At 34.7% G+C, this 17,903-nt stretch overlaps 7 protein-coding genes and 1 non-coding gene across 8 annotated transcripts; 3 read left to right on the top strand and 5 right to left on the bottom strand.

The window, feature by feature from the left end:
• Positions 1-3,079: 3,079 nt before the first annotated feature.
• On the bottom strand, positions 3,080-3,628 carry NAEGRDRAFT_63660 (uncharacterized protein; the record flags this gene model as incomplete). The annotated part of the gene is made up of 1 exon (XM_002681051.1): positions 3,080-3,628. One exon carries the CDS (start codon positions 3,626-3,628, stop codon positions 3,080-3,082), a length of 549 nt encoding a protein of 182 aa, XP_002681097.1.
• A 420-nt stretch (positions 3,629-4,048) lies between these two features.
• NAEGRDRAFT_46583 (uncharacterized protein) lies at positions 4,049-4,660 on the bottom strand (the record flags this gene model as incomplete). Its single annotated transcript, XM_002681050.1, has 1 exon — positions 4,049-4,660. The coding sequence occupies one exon, from the start codon at positions 4,658-4,660 to the stop codon at positions 4,049-4,051; it is 612 nt and encodes a 203-aa protein (XP_002681096.1).
• A 1,950-nt stretch (positions 4,661-6,610) lies between these two features.
• Positions 6,611-7,536, bottom strand: FM173 (uncharacterized protein). Its single transcript, XM_002681049.1, has 3 exons — positions 7,489-7,536; positions 6,996-7,247; positions 6,611-6,954 (listed from the first exon to the last, which is right to left on the bottom strand). The coding sequence occupies exons 1-3, from the start codon at positions 7,528-7,530 to the stop codon at positions 6,658-6,660; spliced, it is 591 nt and encodes a 196-aa protein (XP_002681095.1). The 5' UTR covers positions 7,531-7,536; the 3' UTR covers positions 6,611-6,657.
• Positions 7,537-10,039: 2,503 nt separating this feature from the next.
• On the top strand, positions 10,040-11,695 carry NAEGRDRAFT_63657 (uncharacterized protein; the record flags this gene model as incomplete). The annotated part of the gene is made up of 1 exon (XM_002681182.1): positions 10,040-11,695. The coding sequence occupies one exon, from the start codon at positions 10,040-10,042 to the stop codon at positions 11,693-11,695; it is 1,656 nt and encodes a 551-aa protein (XP_002681228.1).
• A 201-nt stretch (positions 11,696-11,896) lies between these two features.
• NAEGRDRAFT_46580 (uncharacterized protein) lies at positions 11,897-12,493 on the top strand (the record flags this gene model as incomplete). The annotated part of the gene is made up of 1 exon (XM_002681181.1): positions 11,897-12,493. The coding sequence occupies one exon, from the start codon at positions 11,897-11,899 to the stop codon at positions 12,491-12,493; it is 597 nt and encodes a 198-aa protein (XP_002681227.1).
• A 184-nt stretch (positions 12,494-12,677) lies between these two features.
• On the top strand, positions 12,678-12,749 carry NAEGRDRAFT_t117. Its single transcript has one exon. It is a non-coding gene; the product is annotated as a tRNA-Pro (tRNA).
• Positions 12,750-13,010: 261 nt separating this feature from the next.
• On the bottom strand, positions 13,011-14,580 carry NAEGRDRAFT_78513 (uncharacterized protein). The gene is made up of 2 exons (XM_002681048.1): positions 13,506-14,580; positions 13,011-13,462 (listed from the first exon to the last, which is right to left on the bottom strand). The coding sequence occupies exons 1-2, from the start codon at positions 14,420-14,422 to the stop codon at positions 13,354-13,356; spliced, it is 1,026 nt and encodes a 341-aa protein (XP_002681094.1). The 5' UTR covers positions 14,423-14,580; the 3' UTR covers positions 13,011-13,353.
• Positions 14,581-15,035: 455 nt separating this feature from the next.
• On the bottom strand, positions 15,036-17,713 carry NAEGRDRAFT_78512 (uncharacterized protein; the record flags this gene model as incomplete). The annotated part of the gene is made up of 1 exon (XM_002681047.1): positions 15,036-17,713. The coding sequence occupies one exon, from the start codon at positions 17,711-17,713 to the stop codon at positions 15,074-15,076; it is 2,640 nt and encodes an 879-aa protein (XP_002681093.1). The 3' UTR covers positions 15,036-15,073.
• Between the last annotated feature and the right edge of the window lie 190 nt (positions 17,714-17,903).

The raw sequence follows: 17,903 nt of genomic DNA, 5'->3' as shown, positions 1-17,903 counted from the left end.
TTCTTATTTCTTCTCTTTTCTTGGAATTTATTCCAACATGCTTTGGTCCATACGTAAATTTTGTAAGTCAAGAAAACAGCTGCAGCAATTAAAATATCAATTAAAACACCCAATGCATAATCCTCATAGGCCTTGGTTCCTTCTGGACAGATTGAGAAGGTTGGACAACCAGTTGGGTACACACTACCCACAACACAATAATAACCCTTTGGACAAATCAATTTCTCTGAAGGTGATGGACAGTAATAGCCAGCTGGGCAAGGAGATGGGACGTAGGATCCAACATCGCAATATTGAGTCAATTTACAAGGTGTTTGGATACTAGGTCTTGGACAATAGTATCCCCTATTGCAGGGCATTCTTGTTGTTGTTCCAGAAGGGCAGTACAATGCCATAGTTTCATTTGGAATACACAGAGATGGTTCCATTATCGCTGGCTCAGGACAATAAGTGTTTTCAGGGCATTGTAATACTGAACTATTTTCGTTCGAGCCAACAAAACGACCCAAATTACAATAATCACCAACATTACATTTTCTAATCTTGTTTCCTTCTAGATATAACCCAGGTGAAATAGGAAGTGGTGGGAAATAAGGAGTAACACAAATTGTTCCGTTAAGGCATGGTTGAGCAACACTGTTTCCTGGTGAGAAACATGTATCTGATCCCTTTGGTGTATCCCAAGAATTGACATCTCTTCTCCTTCCATTTTGATTTGAAAATTTACAAGCAATTGGTTTGTTCATCTTATTGTAAGGACATTTAAACCCTTGAGGACATTTTTGTCTGATGCCTTGGTAACAGAAATAGGTACTTTCACATTCCTTCACAGCGTTAGGTCTTGATGTGTAATATCCATCAGGAACTTTGACTATTTCTACCTCTTTAAGTGATGGGCATGACATTCCACTAAAGCAGCTAGATGTATATTGTCCAAATTGATTGAGTGTGACGGGAGTTGGTGTATTGGCTTTACATTGTTCAGCAAATGGTTTCAAGAATGGGTCATCAGGATTAATTTCTAATTGCTTACAAATGCTATAGAATCGATTAATAGATTGAAGCTCCCAACGTTCTCTTGAAATTGTTACGAACATGTGTTGTGCATTTCTGGTAATATCCATAAAATCACTCTCTCCCAATAAACTAATCTTGTTGTAAGTATCAAGATATAATCCATTAAGAGAACACATCTCTTGTTGGAGGCCATAAACTAGAACTTCTTTACCTGTCTTGGAAATGAATACTTGATTAACCCAAAAATCACTCAACAAGTTTGGAAGAAACGTTTGACCAAAAGTGGAAAAGACCTCTAGAGCACAATTGGATTGATTGAGGTTTTGTTGACACAAGCTAGCAAGAGCAGGTGTTTGCATAATATCATAGCAGAGTGCGTTAATATCAAGCTTTTCAGCCAAGTCAATATCAAAGAATTGAGCATAATCCATCGGTACATTATGGAATCTCGTTCTTTTTTTGCAAAAACATTAGAAAGAAAAAATTAATCCACTACCTACCTTATTTCTTGAATTTCCTCTCCAGAACCAATTTCTGTAATTACTGTCTCTGTTTCATAACATGGTACACAGCTACTAGTTCTAGTATCGTAGAATGTTCCATTCAAAATATTGCACTGAACAGTTCTACCTACTGGATTAGAGTAAGATCTGTCAGGGTTTTCAAAGAATGCATAATTTGCAAACTCTAACAGGTTTCTTGCTCTTAAAATGGTCTGACCATTTCTATTAAGAGTAACCAGCAAATTGGCTCCTTGAGCCTTATTTGCAACAACTTTAACACAAGAAGATTGGCTAAAATCAACTCTTCTAATTTGTTCATAAGCAATAGTGGCGCCCGTAATCACTTCAGTGCTATTAGCCACAAAGAAGGTAGAATCATCGACAGTAGTCAAATCCATTTCAATATTCTTGGTTGTCATTTCAATAATTTTCACATGCTTGGTTGTGTAAAATTGTAATAGTGTTCTAACACTTTGGTAACTTTGCGTTGTAAGACTATTCTTGAATCCTCCTACTTGAGAGGAAACCTTAAAGTCAAGATTTGAATCCCATTTCTCCTTAATCTTGTATTGGAACTCTTTTGTAAAGGAACAACCAAAGAGTCTGTAAAAGTGAATGTAGAAGCTCTGCTCTACACTATTGTAAACAACAACTGATGCATAAATTTTTCTCTCATGCACGATTAACCTTACATCAGGTGCATATTCGCTGTCTGGTTCAACCTCTAAAATATTTCCACATGATCTAACGTTGTCTATCTTATTGGATGTACCATAAAATAACGAAACAGAATTACCAAAAGAAACACTGGACACATATAAATCAGTTCCATTTGTCAAAGTTTCCAATGTTCTAATATTGGTCATATCATCAGTCTTTCCCACTGAGTACGTCTCATCACTGTTAAAGTTCATAAGAATAATCTGACCAGATACTAAACCCAATACCACATATCGTTGTGGATTCTTGTCATCTGAGGCAGTAAACTCTATGGTGTTAATTTTTGAAATATATCTACATTTATCTCTTGGTGAGATGTATTTGTTTGGATCTTCACTTTGAGGTCTATCAATCAGTGTTCCATTGATATAGCTGAATATGTATGGCTGAGATGTGGAACAAATTGCTCCATCCTCTACATTTAACCACTTCGGAAACTTGTTGTCACTAAACAAGTGAGGCACAGCAGCAAAAGGATTATGTTCACTGCACCATGAAGGACGGAATGATCCTTCTGTAACAGATGAACACAAATCTCTTTGATTAAATGTTGGTGATCCAAATCTACACATGGTTGCATGTGTTGGTTCTTGTAGGATGAGAAGTGTGATCAGCATGTTGTAAAGGATAATTAGAGCGAAACTCAGCACCCAGTTTTTCTCTCTTCTTGCACAGCTCTGCAACATATTTATTGGAATTGGAAGTGCTTTTTTTTTTCTGCAGAGTTTGATGCTATTGGTGCCTCTCGCTCAAGCCCAACAGTTTTGGAATTAAAATGGAACATTGGTAGAAGGGCTAATCTAAAATGATTCCATTTGGTTTCTTGACATAAGGGCCAATTACAATTGTGGTAAGCTAACAAATTGCAGTGCTACCTCCAATCGACCTTCCTTCTCACACTGCTCTGAATATTCTTTAAGTGCGTGAACTGCACTATCATTCACTAATGCAATACGTATTGGAGGGCTGCATCTCCAATAGTCAAAACAAGTAGCATACTTGCTAAAATCAATTCCACTAAAAAAAGGAGTCATTGCAGCATTAAAGGATTGCAGATTAACAAAGTCCTTATTGATATCCAATTCGGCCACATAGTCATCTCCATTTACTTGAGTGACAAGAAAAATCTGACGTCCCGGAGTGGTCACCACTGTATTAGAGGCAGATGGATCTTTTTCCTCTTTATCTGCAAGCTCCCTCAATTTTTTTACAATCTTGTCATACATGTCTCCTATGGTTGACCAATAAAGGTTTGGTATTGATTTACGGGCATCATTCTTAAAAAATTCCAATTCTGCATCAATAATATATTTAATAGAGGGATTCTTCTTATTCTTCATTGTATCAATTACTGCTTTAACTTCTCTATTCCTAAGTCCACTAAACATGTTATCACTATTTAATATTGGTTCTATGAAGGGTTTGAGAGCAGTTACTTCTTTACAATTTTTCTTTTGATGATAATAGCCTATTAACAGCATGATGATGACAATCCGATAAAGATTAATCGGAACAATATCCACAATTATTGATCCACAAATTAATTATTATAAAATTTAACGTTATCAATCCGTGATGATCAAAACTACATACAATATGGACATTTTGCTGATTTTTTATCTCTTCTCTTCACATCAGCCGAGTCATCATTCGGATCAGACATTTTCCCACAAGTGTAAAATTTAGCGATCAACTCGTTTGTTATTTTTCTTCGTATTTTTTTTAAAATTTAATATTAAAATTTTTATTTTTTATTCAAAAATCAAGAATGTGATGGAAATGAAAGAAAATTGTTAAACTATCGAACTTTAAAACTGTCTAAAATTGTAGTCTTTGGTGACGTAGTCTTGGAATCTTGGAAGGGCTTTAATGACTTCCTTGGATTTCAAAATATGTGTCAAGTGACTCACATCAACATTCTTGAATTGGAAAAAACAGACAATATCCAACAAGATAAAATCAGCCCAAGTGAGCTTTCCCTTAATGAGATGACCATCTCCATTCTCTTCCAAAATCTTTTCCAAGGCACCAAGGATAGTCTTAACAGGTCCTTCAAGGAAGGTCTTTAATTCTTGTTCCCTACTTTCTTCTGAAGCAACGAAGAAAACTCTAATAAACTTTATCAAGAGTTCATCCAAAGCTGCAACGTATTCTTCAGATTTGGTTGCTTCTTCAATGTTAGATGGATACAAATCACCTTGTTGAGCAAGATATCTGGCAATTGCAATGGTTTGATAAAGTGTCCACTTGTCATTAATTTTCAAGTATGGAAGTTGACCATATCTTGCATTTTCCTTTTGGGCTGGCCATTGGTCACGTGGAATGCTGGTAAACTTGTAATCGACATTAACTACGTGAGCAATGAGTTTGAGAATTTCAGCTCTTCCAGGTCCTTCAAAGTAAAAGATTTCGAGAGTCATGTTTGATTGTTGTTAATTCAAATTGGTTGTTTGTTTTTGATATGAAATAATGCAATGTAATTCGAGTTGAATTTATACCAAAAATTAGTCCTTTCTACTCAGGATGTATTATCTGAATAGTTTACAATAAGTCGGCTGTGCGTTACCGATTATTGTAAACAAATGTCCACTATTAATTGGCGCACAATTGTTTGTTGAGGAAATTGTTAGATTACCGAGTACCGAAGTGTACAATTTGATTTCGTTTATCTTATTCGATTTATTATTTTATTCGAACAAGCTATTTTTCTTGTGGAGTGAGAATGACCTTATTACTCTGCCAAAAGCTTTCAATACTTCCTTCCAACATGAATTCTTCAGTGATTTCTGGTTGAATAATACTTGCTCTCTTATGGAAAACAACCATGGCAGGATTGAGGCAGAATAATTTAGTACGATAACCTCTAACTTGAACGAGCTCCTTTCCTTTGAGTTCTCTTCCCAATCGTTTGATAGCTCTTCTAAGGGCAATATCTTGTAAGTGAGTTGCCTTTCCTTGTTCTTGAATGCTGTAATCATATCCACTTAGAATATTACTTGGTTCTGTATCATAGACATCAATGTAATTCTCACAAATATTATCCAAAATTTCTGGGTGTTCTTGTAAGAAAGTATAATAAGAATCCTCATAGAAAGCAAAAGCAGATGATCTATCAATGTAATTTCCTTCAAAATCATATGCAACAATATAACCACGAGGATATTGAGTCTTGAGCTGTTCAACTTTCTTGGCTTTTTGTGAACCACCTCCCATGTAGAATCCACGTTGTCCATACATGTATTCACTCTTATCCAAATACTTGGTTTCGTATTCAATCCATTGTCTCTTGTTGTGAATTTCCTTAATTTCCTCAAGACTATATGGGTTAGGTGTAGATTCGACAAGTTTTGGTCGATGAGATAAGAGTTTGAGTTTCTTTCTTTGATCTTTTGGAATACGTGGAATAATGAAACAATACATGTCACAATCACCATCTAGACACAGATTCTTTGGCAAGTAGGTCAAAATGAGATTCTTTCCATTAAAATGGTCGAGAACATATTTGTTCAAGTTGACAATATCAAGAGTTGAATTTTGCTTGACTGTCTTATCACTTTCATTGTAACCCAAATAGTGTTGCAACTCTGAACAACCAATACACAAAGTATTAGAATTAGAGAGAATGACCTTATTACACTCCATAACCTTTGAAGAGATATCCAATTGTCTGACAAAGGTAAAAACAATACTTTCTGTAATTTCAAAATTATTTTCATCTTGCATGAATAATTTCTTTTCGTTTGCCTTTAAATTCTTAACTTGCTCAGCCAATTCAGCTTTCAATTTCTTCTTCTTTTCCACAATTGAATAACCAACTTCAGTATTTTCATCATTGACAGGGAAAGCTTTCAATTCGAGTGAATTTGGTAATTCAAAGCTCTTGAAAAAGTCACTAATTCCAATAACTTCGACAACATCACTCATATTCCCTCTTCCATCAACAATTCCTCTACAAATATTGGTGATGAGCTCGCTCTTCTTTTCCGAAATGAAAATCTTCAACTTGGTTGTCAACTTTCCTCTGCTAAATAATTCTACCTTGTCTTCCACAAGTGAAATTAATCCTTGAATATTTTCACTCAATACATCAGTCAAACACAAATAATTAATCACATGATTTTGTTTATCATTGACAACAAACTTGGAATCACGATCAATAACATCAATCGGAAGACCAATATTAAAACAAACTCCAAGATTCGACAAGAAAACAAAAGTTGCCTTTCTCTCTACGGAAAATCCATTCACTACTTTAACGGAGGAATGAACAGAGAGATTCTTGATATCGTATTCATCATGAAGAGCTGATTTAAAGACCATTTTTTTAAAGTTTGATTTTGTAATTTTGCTTTAAAATTTGAAATTGAATTAGGATTTGAAATTGAAGCAAATGTATTTGAAGAATAAACTCTAGAATTTACTTTCTTAAATTTCTATCTGACTGATAATATTCAATAACTTTAGGATTGGCTGCAATAGTTTCCTTAAGAGCAGCCAATTTAGTTGGCAATTCCTTGTCCTTGCCAACTCCTGACAATAAATCGAATAAGAATAAATCAGCCCAACTCAAGGCAGTACCCACAAGGAAACCACTTGGTTTGACTTCCTTTTCCAATGCAGCCAATGTTTGAACGAATGGTCCTTCATAGTACTTTCTCAATTCTTCTTCCTTATTTGGAGAGAAGATTGCTTTGAAATAGGCATCATTTAAATCCTATTGTATAGTTCAATAAATGTGAATAGAATTTAACATACCTTGATAGTGTTGACATATTCATCAGAGAAGGAAGCATCAACGTTCAATGTTGGGTACAAGTTACCTTCACGAGCGAAAAATCTAGCAATTGCAATACTTTGGCATAGCTCAAAGCTTTCATCTTCAGAGTTTTTCAATACTGGCAATTGGCCATACTTGGTTGTTGGCTTTACTTTAGGCCAATCTTGGAAGGAAACTGGTGTAAAGGTGTATTGGGTACCTCCAACTTCAGCAATAAGCTTGATTGCTTCCTACAATATATTGATGATGTAATAAAAGGTACAATTAGTATGTTAATAATTTCATATAACAATCATTATCCAAATATAGTGGAATTTAATAATAAATTGTGATGATCAAGGAATGTACATTCATGTTGATGATCACATACAAAAAGCCGAAATTAAAAAGTTGATCATGTTGAATATTCCATTCCAAGCACATTACGAATTATTTCATTAATCTCTCCAATAAAAACTCTCTTTTACTTACAGCACGACCAGCAATTCCGAAATAAGTTAATTCAAAGACCATTCTCTCTTGTGTTTTTTTTGATATTGTAAATGATGACAATCAAGAAGCCTAAATTCCTTAGCATGATGATGAGTGGAGAAAGTGCTCGCTTACTGAGTGGACTTCAATTTTAATGAAGATGTCCATACCCCAACGCAACCTTTTAGAGTGTTTGTTCATCATTATGTAATAATATGAATAAAGTGAGGATGGAATTTCTTAATTTTTTTAAAATCTTTACCGTTACATTTAAAAATTACAATTTTAATTATTGTCCGAAATTTTCAAAAATTCAACTCGTCATCAACAAATTCCAATGAAATTGTATCTTCGTTCTGGAGAGGATACAAGTACCTACGGATTTAAATTTCCAACTATTAGGGCAAAATAATTTAATTCCGATCACATTCAAATTCCGATCACTGGTGCAGCAATAAATTGTTGATTTATTTGAAAAGTCATTGGGAAGTCATGGCTCTTTCTCTCCACAATCAATACATAAGATGTTGGTAATCTCTTTTCCATTGATTGTTTCTGTTGATGGCATTGTACATGTTTTGGAATGGCATAATTTTTTACAAGTCGAACATGTCACCATACCATCATGATCGTCTTTAAATTTACATCCAGAGTAGCAGCATATATTTTGTGATGATGATGCACTTGGAGAGGAGGTTGGATTTCTATCCATAGAATATGCACACTTTGCATGGCAAGTACAATACATAGTACACATTTTTCCCGCCAATTTGCATTTACATGTATGATTAGATCCACAAGCATGATGACATGAACAAACCACACCATGTTGCTTCTGTTTCTTCAACAGGGTGTTTTGGGCACGAGTTTCGATTTTAGCTTTCTTCTTTGCTTCTCTAAGGGTCTTTCCTTCCTCTTTCTTTCTTTTCTGTTTTTCTTTTTCTGCTTTTTTTTCTAGTGCTGTTACCATATAGTCGTTGCGTGTTAGTACAAAGTTAGTTTTCACTCTGGTTTTTTCTTTGGTTTGTTTTGGTGGTTCATGTAATAAATTTCCAAATTTGGAAGGTGGTTTTTCATCTTGATTACTATTTTTGGAATGTTGAATTTTGGCAAGTGCTGACTTCTTATCAAGTGGTACAATACAAGCTTCTTTGAATCCACTAACAATATTATGATGGGATGCAGAATTTTCATATGCTTCATGTAATATCTTTGTAAAGTCTTTTTTGGATGGTGAGGAGGTTAAATTATTTTTCATGAACTCAGTATTAAAATGTTTGAAACTTTGTTTCATGGATGAGAAAACACCTACATCAAGTGGTTGATATAAGTGACTCAAGTGTGGTGGAATGGACATAACAATAATATTATTTTGCTTGGCATATTCCAACACATCAGAATCACAGTGAGTGGAATGATTATCGTACAATAATAATACTGGTCTACTTGAAGGTATGTGTTCAATAAAGTTCTTCTTCATCCAACTCAAAAAGCAATTTGTTGTAATAAATCCATTCTCAGTAGCAAATACCGTTGCTTTACTATCCAAATCACTGAACATATCATCTGATACGGATTTTCCTTTATAAATAAATAGAGGAGGAACATATGATCCTGCAGCATTTCCACAAACAAGTATTGAACATGTTTCTCTAGATGAAGAAGTTACCATAGATGGATGACTTCCTTTTTTTGGCAAGAGTGTATCCTGTAGTTTCATTCCTTTGGATTCCTGTTTCATCACAATTATAGATATGGTCAGGCATTAAGTTATTCTTTTTAATTTCCTTCTCTAATTGATCAAAGAATAATTCTACGACTTGGGAATTTTCACTTTCAGTTCTAACTTGTTCAAGCCTTTCTGCTTCTCTAACAGCAATATCATGATTCCTACTTCTGAAGTCTTGATACCATCCATCAGAGAGATCTTTTGGTTTATTGTACTTGTACTCATACATCTTGTTGGCTTTGTTAATCACATCATATTCATTGACAGGTAAATTATTATCATTCCTTTCAAATATCCACTCCTTTAATTCATCCTCTTCCTCTTTAGTAAAGTAGGTCTTTCTACCAGCATGTGAATTAATTGATGATCTTCCATTTACTAGATCATTAAAAGTTGTATATGGAATGTCGAATTTTTTGGCTACGCTTCTGATGGATGCACCATTTGTGGTATTATAATATTCTAATGCTTTCTCTCTCTTCTCCTCCTCTTCCTGTTGCTGTTGTTCATGTTCCTGCTTTTTTGTTAATTTCTTCTTAACCATGATGATGAAGGTGATCGGAATTATATTTTTTTCATATTAAACATGGTTGTAAACTTTGGTAATTTTATTGCAAAACAATTTATTCACCAAAACAAACAAACGATACGGGTAGAGAAGACCCACACTACTACATATACATTATAAAAACTTTGAAAGTTTACTATTAAAATTGTTCAAGATGATCGAAAATCGAGGGTGATCGGAATTGAAATATTTTGCCCTATATGTTGATAATTTAATTTTGTAATTAATTTACTGTTCAGATTTCTTATTAAAAAATGTTTAAATTGGCAAAGCATTCCGTTCGCTCCATTAAAGAAGTGCAACACAAATCTTCCTTGTTGCTTGCAACATCCCTGAAGAACAGTGTCCAAATTACTTCTAGAACAATAGGATCATCATATTACAACTATTCAACACAATCCAATCAACTTTTAAATTCACATGTCTACAAAACCAATAATTGTGATAAGGAACGACATATTCTGGATAGAAGAAATTTGTCTCCGAATGAACAAATCATGTTGACTCCCTCTCTGAAAAAGTATGGCAATGGTTTGGTGTTTAGAGTTGCGCATATTAAAATTGAAAAGGCTTTTAATTTTGATGGAGTATTGAGAAGGGCTGTTGATAGAGTTCAAAAGGGACAGCCTCTATTGAGAAGTAGAATTATTAGAAATCCAAAGGGTTCAAAACTGGCTTTTTCTTTTGAATTGATGGATGATCAATATCTTCCTCTCATTCCAATTGTTAATTTAGAGGGAGAAATGAAAGAGTTTGAGAAGAATGAAAATCCAATGCAGGAATATATTGAACAGGTACTCACACAAAAGAGTTACGATTTGGAGAAGGATTTTCAATTGGAATTGTATTATTATATGAATGGAAATGATTTGTATTTGATTGTGAGATATAATCATAGTATAGGAGACGGAATTTCAATTTCCAATTTTATAGGACAAGTATTGAGAGAATGTGAAAATGTGAGTATGGAAAGAGAAACAGAACAAGTGGAAATTAAGAAACTACTTGCATCTACTGATGAAATAATAATGGATTCAAGATTAAACTCATTCTCAGCCAAGTGGAAATCTTTGAAATATGCCTTTCCATTTATCAAGGAGATGATATTCAACAAACCTAACCAATATTTAATCCAATTCGATAGGAGACACGAGCACAAGACAGTTAGCATGGTGAAGTTAGAATTTGAAGGGGACACTCTAAAGCACTTTAGAAATTTTACCAAACAACATGGCGTCTCAATTAATTCATGCCTTATTCCATTACTTTCACTCGCCTATTTGAAAGCTGCTAGAGAGCATGACAAAAATCCATTGCATCCAAATAGTTGTGTTAGAGTGGGTTATCCAACTGGATTAAGCAAAATTCCTCACCTTTCTCAAGTTCTGGATGGAAACACTCTTTCCTTACATGTGGGTGTTTTCATTGAGGATTTAAAATTCGATTCCTGTTATGATGTGAAGAAAACCATCGTCAGTCATGCAAAACAAATTCTCTCTAATCACGCAGCCAATTTTGAAAACCAATTTATTTTGACAAATGTTCTTCAATCTCCTCTCACTAGAGAAACAGCCATGGCCAAAACATTAGAAAATAATGATGTTTTCCTTGCTGGACTACCTGTTAACTTTATAGTGACGAATAATGGTCAACTTGATTCTGTGAAAAGAAGTTATCAACTTTCTTCTACCCCATTGACTATTCACTCCATGTACACAATTGCAAACACATCAGCATTGGCTGGATGCTTAGCATGTGGCGCTCTCACACTCCCTCCTAATGAGAAACACTCTGCCAAGCTCATTATTTCTCTTTCTTGCATGGAACCAATCATATCAAGAGATGCTCTTCATTCCATTCAACGAAATCTCCAAGAATTATTTGAAACACTATTCACATTTTCTGACTAGCTCCGAGGAGTAAAAAACTCCACTTCACCTCAGATATTGCACGCCAATTACAAAAAAATGGCTACACCATCAACCACTAATAAGAGTATGTTGATTTTCCGTTGTGAGTTAACACGCTAATCAATGTGAAAATATTTAGGTTTTAAACAATTTTGGGATGATAATAAAGTCTCACAAGTACTTTCGGATTTTCAACCACTGATGGTGCTTCCTGATAAGACCTCCACAAGTAAATTATCTTTTAGATTGGCCATTCCTGAACAATATAGTGCAATTAGAGAGATGGTAAATCTTGCCTACCGTAAGGAAGGACACGCCTTCAAGTTGGGAGAAGAGAGAAAGAGAACTTCTGATTCGGAGGTGCAACAATTAATTCAAAGTACTCATCACGATTCAGAAAAGTGTGCTGGAATTGTTTGTTTTTATAGAGATGAAACAGAATTAATTGGAAGTATCTTTTTGGAATTTACAACACATGATTTGGATGGATCTGGAACTTTATATTTTGGAATGTTGGCTAAATCTGAAAACATTGAAAGAGGAACAATGTTTAAATGGGGACAAGATGGTGAGGAACGTGGTTTTGCTCCAATGATTATTGAAACTTTGATGAAAATTGGTAAAGTTGGAGGATGTAAAACAGTTTCCTGTGTTGTTTTTCATGTCTCTACTGCATTGGTTAAACACTACATGACTAATTGTCAACTTGTTGAATATGGTAGAGATGAGGTACCATTTAAACATGAATTGTGCAAGGAAGTCGAGTTCATTAAACTTCATCGGTTTATTGAGGAATAAATAATTCAATTGACAATTATTGGGCAGTGTTTAGTTGTGAAACGGTTGCATTTAACTGAATATCCCTAGCTGATAGCAAATGACACAAAAAAGAACATACCAATGCACAGGTCGAAAAAGGCAAATGGATTTTCACCACCCTCCTTTTGGCAGGAATTTATAAAATAATTGACCTTTCATGTAAGGGACCATGGTCTAGTGGTATGATTCTCGCTTTGGGTGCGAGAGGCCGTGGGTTCGATTCCCACTGGTCCCCTTCCATTTTAGTTTTAAAGAAAATCATTAAGGGAACACATGTTTTGCGCTGGTCCCATTTCCTTTAATCATGAATTCTGATGTTGTAACAATATTTTTTAAACACCTGAGATACGAGGTCTATAAAGTTTCGGTTCACTGCACTTTGGCCAGTTAGCAATGACCTTCAGGAAACGTATCTTGTTAAGGTAAAATAAAAGAATTTGAATTTCGTATGCATGGAAATTATTCTTGACGCGGCAGAACTGTAGGTGCTTTTGAATTTTTTAATGTGTACCCCTTTATTTCTCTCCAAGTTCTTTAGAAATCTATTTGATAATAGTTCCACACTGTGCAAGCAATTAAAACAAGAATTGGATCGACTTTGAATCGATTGTGGGTTGATTGTCGTGACCAGTGAACTTTGAATCGATTTTGTTGCGAGTAAATTGACTTTTTTTACGACTTAGACAATTTTCTTTCAAATTTGTACAAATTAATTTTGCTCGAACTATGAGCAAGCATTTTGTGCATGGTTCTTTGAGTGATGAATATTCTCTTAGAACAAATTACCGACCGTATCTTTGAGTTTCTCAAAGCCAGTTCAATACTGGCAAATTTCAACTTTAGTCTACAGACCTAGTGGCTAAAAGATGTAAAAATTCCAATTGCTCTCGTTTTCTCTCCATCTCTTCCAATGCTTTTTGAGTTTCCATTTTGGATTTTTCTAATTTCCTAATAATTCAATTAATACAATTTGAAACAAGCTGCTACTTACTTTTCAATCAACCTAGCCTTATCTTTCTTCTTTTTCTTTTGTGGTTGTTTCACTTCAGCCACAATCTCAGAAGGCATTTCCGTGTCAATCTTGAATGGAAGTCTCACTTCTGTATTGGGATCATTGAGATATTTCATATGACAAACTCTGGTAGGACCACCAGAATAGTGAAACTCTAAATCTCTCAACTTTTTATCCATACGTTGATTCCATCTGTGAAATGTATTGGTTTGATTAGTAGTTGGTGATCCATCAGGCGAGTGTTTATCTTTTAATGGAGCTACCCAACTACTAGTAACAGTTGGAGGTGAACAAACAAGTTTTTGATTATCCCACTCCTTATCAGCCTTCTTATTTCTTGCAGTGAGTGGCATTGTCTGTTTGGCGTTGAAATTGTCTGCAGAAAGTGATTGTCTCATTGTGGTTGTGTTGCAATTTGCCTTTTGAACATCTAGCAATTGAAATTTGAGTTTTTCCTTAATCATTGTTTGAGGATTAGCAGAGTGCATTTGAAGAGGTTTCTTCTGGAATAACCCTCCATTATCAAAGCAAGAGGATTGTTTAGAGGTTGGAGAGTTTACCTCAATAGGTGGCAGAGTATTGGGCTGTTGTTGTCTACCACTCATCAGCAGATGAAAATGCTGATGAGATGGAGAGAGTGGAATATAGGAAGGTTTCTGAGGGAGTGGCTGAAGAGAGGAAGCTCTCTGTCTCGTTGTTGCTTGCTGTTGATGGTGACTTGATGGTGTGGAGGGAGAACTAATATCCAAATGTTGTTGAATCAAGTGATGAACAAACTCTGCATCCGAACTAACACAACTTCCTCTGGGAGAGAGTGTTGAAGATTCCAACAGTGAATTGAAATTATAAACTTCAAGTCCCTTAGGTGAAGATGAAGCACTTGGAGATGATAACATTCAAAAGAATTATATATAATTAAATGATCAAACGATGATATTGGAATTTTGCTATTAAGAATTGGTTGAGACTACGCACTTGTAGAGTGGACAAAATCTTGAGGAGGCAAAGATTTCAACCGTTATAAGGTGTGTTTTAAGATGTTATTGGTGTTGTTGTTGTTTTGTTTTTTAAAGGTCCTTAAAACAATAAAATGCCACCACAACAGTACAAGAAGATTTCGCAACAACTTTTGTTCAAGGTTAATTCGGGACAAGTCCGCTGCAGGGATGAATATAAATGATTGCTGTAGTCGATGCAAATTTCTGGTGTTGAACTGCAGTGCTTTGACTGAACACGAATGTTTTGTTTAGATGTTGTGCTTGTAGAATAGTGTTGGTTTTTTTCAATTGAAATTACAAGTGGTGATGAGGTATAGTGGAGAGATTGCAATCTGATGAATATGACGAATGTCTTTAAATTGCTAGAGCTATGGTGAAGAGTTTTCTTTGTAATGATTCTCTTTCAAAATCATCTCTTGATAAATTTGGAAAGAAACATCATTCATTTAAGAATCATGCTAATCAAGCATAACTATCTCCAATAACATGAAATTAAATAATTGCATGGATAGTAAAGGCAGAGTTACATTAATGGTGATTCGAAGAAATTTATTCAACAAAGAAGGCCTTCTTTAAAGTGAGAATGTACTCATTCAATAAGAATTTGTCAGTTGTGGTATCACCCATTTCTTCCAAACAGTACAAAATGTCAACCTTGTCTTCTTCCTTGAATTCGACATAGTTTCTGCAAACAGCTCCATTTACCATTGGTTGGCATGATAAACGATAACAATAAACAGTATCTTCTATCATGTCAGCGAATGGATTAGCATTGAATCGATCAGACTCCCATTTCATCTTTTCTTCTTCTGTTGGCTTTCTTTCATTCCATCCTAAATCACCATGTACTGGTTCAACAAAAATGTCAATAAAGTATGGTTCTACTTTAACTGGACGGAAAGTTACTTTGAGAGCTTGACCAGCAAATTTTTCAGTAATTCTATCCAAAACTTCACCTAATAAATCGAGTAAAAGACTGAAGAATCTTTCTGCCATATGTGGACTACCGAATACATGTTTGTCAATTTCGCCCAACTTGATGTATTCAAAACCAAAAAGTTCGACAGTATTGTGATAGGCCAAGAACATGCCGTCCATGCCACCAATTCTACCCTGCATACTATACTTTATGAATACAGACCTAACCATATCATAAAATTCTCTTTCGTATGAGTTATAGTTACCCTTAATCATCTTCAGTTTGATGTTTGTGAATTTTTGATATTTTTCCATGTTGATTCTGATTGGATTTGTTGCTCTTGTCTTAATATCAAAAACACCATATTGAGGATGGTAACAATCCAACTGTGATCTCAAAAGGAAACTTCCGTGGCGAAGGTATCTGTATACTTCTTCATCTTCTACTGTTTGTTCTTCTCCACAATATTGTTTAACAAATCTCTTTTCAAAATCTTCTGGTTCCATAACAAAAAGCTTTTCCATTACTTTACCAAGGTCCATCAAAATTTGATTTGATCGAGGCTCAAAAAGGAATTTGTATGAATCTATTGAGTAGAAAGTATGTCCGAGTTTGGAAAGCTTTGGACGAAGAATAAAAACGACTGGCTTACGAACAGCAGGAGTGAATGAGCTTGTAAGATATTTGAAATTTTCCAAATTTCTTGCTCTTGTTGGTTTGTAGTTAGAGAGTGCAAGATAGAGGGAAACCAGAGGTGAGGTTATGGAACTTGTTGATGATTGATATCTGCAAGGATTTTGATCCATTAATTTGTGGAGGGTAGTATCTTGGGATGGTGGAATGAAAGGTGTCAAATTATTAAAGTTGATTTCTTCTGGTTTGTGGAGTTGTCTCATGTATGGATGGAAGAAATGAGTTTTAGTTTTACCATCATACATTCTGTGTACACCAGGTGAAGTTAAAACTCTATTGAGCCCATTTTTCAAAGTTGGTACTTGATTAATATCTGAATCTCCGACATACATCTTTTCAGATGGATGAGTTTCAGCCAATTGCAAGTATTCTGAATCTCCAAAATCAACTAGGTATTTGTGAAGAGCTGGAAGTGATTCATCATTATTCTTACTTCTATATTTTATACCCACAGATGGAATGTATTTGGCATTTGTCAGTACTTCAGCACTTTGTTTTTCACTGAATTCTTCCTTTTCACGAGAGGCTTTCTTCTTCAATTCTAGTGGTTTCTTATGAAGTGTATCATATTTCTTTCCAACAAAATCTTGTTCTTCTTCTGCTTCATCAGTTTCCTCGATAAGACTAAAATCACGTGGTTGGAAAATATCGTCATCCTCTTCCTTGATTGCAGAATCAGTAGCTCTGAGAAGTGAAGAAAGACCATCTTTCTCCTTATCAATTTCTACAGCATTTTGTGTTTTGACCTTTTCTAAAACTCGTTTCAATAAAATGTCTACATTAATTTCCAATTCTTTTGTGAAAGGTGTGAATTCAGATGAATGTTCATTCCCTTCATAGAAAGGAGAGACATCACTTGCAGATGTTTGGTGTGTTTCATCTTCACCTTTAAGGTTCATATCAATATCGTCATAATTGAGAGCAACAAAACTTTTCTTTTCCTCTTTGATAGGCTCTTCAACATTAGAAACAACATCGGGTAAAGGAGTTTCTGACTGTTGTTTCTTTGGTTTCCTTTCCATATTATGCTTTTTGTGATGTTGAAATTGAGCTTTATCATCTCTCTTATTAAATCCTCCTTTTCTTTGACTCTTATCAAAATGTTGTTGGTTATTATTGAATTTAAAGTTTCTTGATGGTTCTTCGTGATGGTCTTTTAGGAAAGATGTGGTAGAAGTGGTATTGTTTGAATGTTTTTCCTTATAATTTTGTTGTGATTTCTGGTGGTGTGGTTTGTTGTGATGATTGTTGGAATTTTGTTGGAAATTAGACTTGAATGGTTTTTTAGATGTTGGTTGTCTTGTTTCACCACTATTAGTAGAAAATCCATGTTGAGATGAATGTTGTTGTTGTTTATCTTCCGTATTGTTGGATGATGAAACTCTACCAAACTTTTGTTTAAAGCCTCTTGTTGTCCCACTGTTGTTATTGTTGACTATTGATGGCAGAAGAATATTATTCGTTACTGTTGTATTAGCACCACTGCCAAACAATAGGGCACTCGTCGGCGATGAAGAAGATGCAACCAAACCAGATGTGGCATGATAGGTAATCTTCTTCTTGAATAAATTCAACATTTTTTTATTCAAATTAAAAGCAGAGTTTCAATCATTATGGCAGAGAAGAGAGTGAAATTCAGATATTAATTAATAGAGGAGACTCTGGATCAAACAATCAATTAGGATTGACCATTATTAAACCATCAGATGATTATTTCTTAATGTTTCCGATGATAATATTTTCATTGAATTTTTAATGAACGTATTC

This window comes from Naegleria gruberi (assembly GCF_000004985.1).
Source record: "Naegleria gruberi genomic scaffold NAEGRscaffold_7, whole genome shotgun sequence".
Taxonomy (NCBI): Eukaryota; Heterolobosea; class Eutetramitea; order Acrasida; family Naegleriidae; genus Naegleria; species Naegleria gruberi.
The sequence above is the reverse complement of the archived record's forward strand: the minus strand, read 5'-3'. Positions and strand labels throughout refer to the sequence as shown.